This window comes from Rattus norvegicus, chromosome 8 (genome assembly GCF_036323735.1).
Source record: "Rattus norvegicus strain BN/NHsdMcwi chromosome 8, GRCr8, whole genome shotgun sequence".
Lineage (NCBI taxonomy): Eukaryota > Metazoa > Chordata > Mammalia > Rodentia > Muridae > Rattus > Rattus norvegicus.
The window spans coordinates 114633374-114638592 of NC_086026.1; the positions used below are offsets into that span (position 1 = coordinate 114633374).

Consider the following 5219-nt stretch of genomic DNA (forward strand, 5'->3'; position numbering starts at 1 on the left):
CCCACTAGAAGTTAGTTTTATGAGAGGGAAAGATTCTCCCCTGCTTAGCAAGGAGTGGAGGGGATTACATTTCCCAGTTAGAGTAACCATGAGGGGAAGCGTGTGACACCACGTGTAGCACAGAGTGCATGTGTGCTAGCCGGAGGGACAGGGAGGGACGCATGTCAAGGACCCTGCAAAAGGTTATATGGATTTCTGTCTCTGGTGCCACAGGGTGATGGGATCTTTTGTTCAAAGTGCATTGCATTACAGTCTGTCCTTTAATCTGGTATCAGCTGTTGTCTCTGAGGTCCAGGAAGCATGTCCCTTCTCCCCAGTCCTCCCACTATCAAGTTCTCTCGGCTCTGGCCCGAATCAACTTTAGGGTCTGCTTAAGTTGAACAATTCGTCCCTTGAGGTCTGAGACAGTTTCAGGAGCCAGAATTCCCAAGTCCTGGAGGGCTTCAAGTAGCTGCTCCCTGGCGACACCAATGAAGGAATTATCCAGAAATGCAGGTAGGCCTCCCACACCATCCTGCAAGGTATACAGGGGCACTCTCACCAGGCCCAAGACCTTTGAGGGGAAGGAGAGAGGACAAGACACAGTTCTCACTACAACAAGCTATGTCCAGAGTAGATATCCCTGCAGAACAAGTCCTGAGGCTTCATACTTCAGTGGGGCCCAATGGGCCTAACCGTGGACAGGCAATGGCCCCCAAAGCATACTGGGTCCACCTCCGTGTTAATCCTTTCAGGAGCACTTTCCGACTCCCGTGGCCTGAATGCAGGCACAGCCCTATCCTCCAGTGGTTCTATGCCAGCTGTGTAGGCCTCGCCAGGAAACTCAAGAAAACTGCAAACTCACAGGCCTTCCTCCCACTCCTCCCTTAACAAGGGTTGTCCAAGGGAAGTCTAGAATTTGCTTGCTTACTAGAAGTTGCCAGTGTGAATGCAGGAGTCACTTTTCTACACCTCACCCGCATGAATTTAGTACTGGCCAGAATTGGAGAATCACTTCCTTTCCTCCCTAAGCCAGGGGCCCAAAGGCAAGGCACCATTATGCTATTATGGTGTCATGCCTGATCATCATCACACTTGACTGGGTGTGTTCTAGAAAAATCTCTGCAGAGGCCAGTCAAGTGTGGGTAGTATAAAACGTTCATAGGAGACCACACTGGCAGTATTACTTAGCATGGAGATGTTCAGGGCTTTGACTAGTCCTGGACACCAGGATGGGCACAAGGTCTTATGACCAGGGTCTCCTAAGGGGGTTTTCTTTGGAAAGGGACCACAGAGAATGGAGGTAGGTAGGGGTAAGAGGTCCCAGGCTGGCCCCACCTCTAGTCCATGGTCCTTGGTTAGTGGTGCTCCAGCTTCCACGGCCTGGAGCTGCTCTAGTGTTAGGCACTTGACATAGAAATGGGCCACCACTTTCGATGTGGTCTCAATGAGGGAGCTTCGGTAGTCGGTGGATACTATGTTGAACGTGGACACTCCCTCGCCCAGCTTCCGCAACAGTTCCTTATTCAGCCCTTCCTCCAGGCTGGGGCTATTGTCATCCACAAAACCACCAGGGAAGCCCAGTCGCCCATCAAAGCGCATAGACATCTGAGGAAAGATGGAAGGAGTGAGGGTTAGCTAGGAGATGGAAAGCTAATCCCAGGAAGGGCACAGGGCTAGGACTGCTAGAGGCCATTCCTCACCAGCACAGAGTAGTTCAGCAAGATGTGGCCACCGAAGAGCACCCCTGGATTGGGCGCATACAGCATCACGTAACAAAGATGCCGCCAGCTGGGCCCCAGGGCCAGGGCGTCCTCCAGTTCTATTTTTCTGGTGGAGGCCATGAATCTTTACTTTTGTCCGATCACGTGGTTTGCAGGAGATTATCATTTCAGACAATGCCTTCAGGCTCCATGCAGACTGGGGCCGATTGGCCTGGCAGTGGAGAAGCCTGGGAAGCTGAAAGCTTCCTCAGGATTGGGCCCTGTACCAGGGCGTGGCTAAAGGTGTGGCTAGTGTCCTAAGTCATAGTTAGGAGGCCCAGGGTCTCAGGTTTTCTACCTTGGATAAGATCAGATTACCGAAGAGTCCTGAAAGTTGAAGGAATAGGGTATTGAGAGAGCCACTGGGGGTTTGGTCTAGAGAGAACCAGAAAACGTGGGTTGGAGTTGGATGTAGGAAAAGTGAGTGAGATTGTAAACTTTTTATTTTATTTTCCCATTAATTAATTGTTCATTTTAAATCCTGATCACCGCCCTCCTTCACCTACTCCCCCCCCACACACACATGACTCCTCCTCCATCCTGCTCCCCTTCTCCTCTGAGACATGGTAGGTCCCCTTCTGGGTACCAACCCACCCTGTTACCTCATGTCACTGGAGGACTAGCTACATCTTCTCCCACTGAGGCCTAAGCAGCACAGTAGCGATGCGATCCACAGGCAGGCAACAGGGTCAGGGTAAGTCCAGTTGTTGGGGGACCCACATGAAGCCCAAGCTGCACATCTGTTACATATGTGTGTGTGTTGGGGGGCCAGGGAGGGGGTAGGTCGAGCCCTTGTATACTCTTTGCTTGGTTCAGTCCCTAGGATTCCCCAAGGGCCCAAGTTAGTTGAATCTGTTGGTCTTCTCGAGTCCCCAGGACCCCAGGGTTTGTCAAGACTTCCTCCAACTCTTCCACAAGACTTCTCAAGCTTCATCTAATGTTTGGCTGTGAGTCTCTGCATCTCGTTCCATAGGCTGCTGGGTGGTGACTCTCAGAGGACAGTTATGCTAGACTCCTGTCTGCAAGCATCACAGAGTATCACTAATAGTGATCATATTAATAGTATCATTAATAGTGATGATTGACTATGGGATGGGTCTCAAGTAGGGCCAGTCATTGGCTGGCCATTCCCTCAGTCTCTTGCAGAAAAGACACTGGGTCAACAGTTTTGTGAGTGGGTTGGTCCCCTTATTCTTCCACTGAGAGTCCTGCCTGGCTACAGGAGGTGGTCACGTCAGGCTCCATATTCCCCACTGCTAGGAGTCTCAACAGAGTTACCCTCTTACTCTCATAGACTCCCTGGAGCTTCCCCCACCCCAGGTCTCAAGAGCCCCTATACTGGGATTTCCATTCACTCTCCTAGCTCTCTCTACATCTGATCCCCATCTCCCTTCTCTTCCCCATTCCCTCTCCTACCCAGTTCCCTCCCTCCCTCCATCTACCTCAGATGGCAGTTTTATCTCCCCTTCTAAGTGAGATTCAAGCATCATCCCTTGGGCCCCTGTTATTAGTATGCTTCTTTGGGTCTGTGGATTGTACTGAGGGGATCCACTTATCAACGAGTACATACCATGCATGTCCTTTTGGGTCTGAGTTACCTCACTCAAGACGACAGTTTCTAGTTCCCTCCATTTGGTTGCAAATTTAATGTCCTTGTTTTTAATAGCTGAGAAGTATTCCATTGTGTAAATGAACCACATTTTCTGTATTCATTCTTTAGTTGAAGGGCATCTGAGTGGTTTCCCACTTCTCACTATTACAGATAAGCAAGTGTCCTTGCAATATAGTGGAGCATCTTTTGGATATATATATATATATATCCAAAAGATATATATATATATATATACATGCCCAGGGATGGTATAGTTGGGTCTTGCTAGAACTGAGAAACTGTCAAATTGGTTTCCAGAGTGGTTGTACAAGTTTGCACCCCCACCAGCAATGGAGGGGTGTTTCTCTTTCTCCACATCCTCACTGTAGCTTGAGTTTTTGATCTTAGCCATTTTGATTTGTGTGAAGTGGAATCACAAGGTCATTTTGATTTAAGGATGTTGAGCATTTCTTTAAGCGCTTCACAGCCATTAGAGATTCTTCCGTTGGGAATTCCTTGGCTCTGTACCCCATCTTCTTTTTACTGTTTTATTTACATTTCAAATGTTATTCCCTTTCCCAGTTTCCTGTCCATGAGGTCCCTATCCCATCCCCCTCCCCTTCTTCTATAAGGGTGTTCCCCTCCCCAACCAACCCCCATTCCTGCCTCCCTGCCCTGACATTTTCCTACACTAGGGCATCCAGCCTTGGCGGGAAGCCCATTTTTAATTGGGTTATTTGACTTGCTGGTATCTAACTTCTGGAGTTCTTTATATATTTTGGATATTAGCCCTCTGTTGGATGTAGGGATGGTGAAGATCTTTCCGAATGTGTAGGCTGCCATTTTGTCCTGTTAATGGCATCCTTTGCCTTTCAGAAACTTTTCAGTTTCATGAGGTTCCATTTAGCAATTGTTGATCTTAATGCCTGAGCCATGGGTGTTCTGTTCAGGAAATTGTCTCCTGAGCCAAGGTGTTCAAGGCTATTCCTTACTTTCTCTTCTATCAGATTTAGTGTGTCTGGTTTTATGTTAAGGTCTTGATCCACTTGGACTTGAGTTATGTACAGGGTGAAAACTATGGATCTATTTGCATTCTTTTACATGCAGACTTCCAGTTAGACCAACACCCTTTATTGAAGATTCTTTCTCTTTTCCATTGTATGGTTTTGGCTTCTTTGTACAAAACCAAGTGTCATCAATTTCATTGATCAATCTGTTTCTATACCAATACCATGCAATTTTTATTACTATTCCTCTGTGATACAGCTTGAGATCAGGGATGGTGATACCCCCAGAAGTTCTTTTATTGTACAGGGTTGTTTTAGCTATCCCATGGTTTTATTTTTCCATATGAAGTTAAGAATTGTTCTTTCAGGGTAAAAAATTCTGTTGGAAATTGGATGGGAATTGCATTGCATCTGTAGGTTATTTTTGGTAAGATGCCCATTTTTACCTTGTTAATCCTACTGATCCATGAGCATGGAAGATTTTTCTATCTTTGGATATCTTCTTCAACTTATTTCTTCAGGTACTTGAAGTTCTTGTCACACATGTCTTTTCACTTGCTTGGCTAAAGTTACACCAAGATATTTTATATTACTTGTGTCTATTGTGAAGGGTGTTGTTTCTCTGATTTCTTGCTCAGCCCACTTATTGTTTATATAAAAGAGGGCTATCAATTTTTTTTAGTTAATTTTGTATTCAGTCACTTTGAATGTATTTATCAGCTGTAGAAGTTCTCTGGTGCAATTTTGTGGTCACTTATGTAGATTATCATATTATCTACAAATAGCCAATTCATATTCCCTTGATCTCCTTTAGTTGTTTTATTTCTCTGTGGAATTGCTTTAAGTTTCTCTCCATTTAATTTGATGTTGTCAATTGGC

At 46.3% G+C, this 5219-nt stretch overlaps 1 protein-coding gene across 2 annotated transcripts; it reads right to left on the reverse strand.

Moving 5' to 3' along the window:
• Nucleotides 1-241: 241 nt before the first annotated feature.
• On the reverse strand, nucleotides 242-1973 carry Nudt16l2 (nudix hydrolase 16 like 2). 2 transcript variants are annotated; one of them, XM_039082162.2, is made up of 3 exons: nucleotides 1683-1973; nucleotides 1318-1587; nucleotides 242-514 (listed from the first exon to the last, which is right to left on the reverse strand). In XM_039082162.2, the coding sequence occupies exons 1-3, from the start codon at nucleotides 1821-1823 to the stop codon at nucleotides 329-331; spliced, it is 597 nt and encodes a 198-aa protein (XP_038938090.1). In that variant the 5' UTR covers nucleotides 1824-1973; the 3' UTR covers nucleotides 242-328. The 2 variants fall into 2 exon arrangements, with proteins under 2 accessions (XP_038938090.1, NP_001102986.1); NM_001109516.1 differs by having other exon boundaries at nucleotides 249-553; nucleotides 1683-1923.
• Nucleotides 1974-5219: the final 3246 nt, after the last annotated feature.

Coding starts and splice junctions, on each gene's coding strand:
- Nudt16l2 (NM_001109516.1), bottom strand. CDS start 1,823: ATGGCCTCCACCAGAAAAATAGAACTGGAGGACGCCCTGGCCCTGGGG. Junction 1,588..1,682: donor TGCTGAACTACTCTGTGCTG/GTGAGGAATGGC, acceptor ATCTTTCCTCAG/ATGTCTATGCGCTTTGATGG. Junction 554..1,317: donor CCAAGGACCATGGACTAGAG/GTGGGGCCAGCC, acceptor TTCCCCTCAAAG/GTCTTGGGCCTGGTGAGAGT.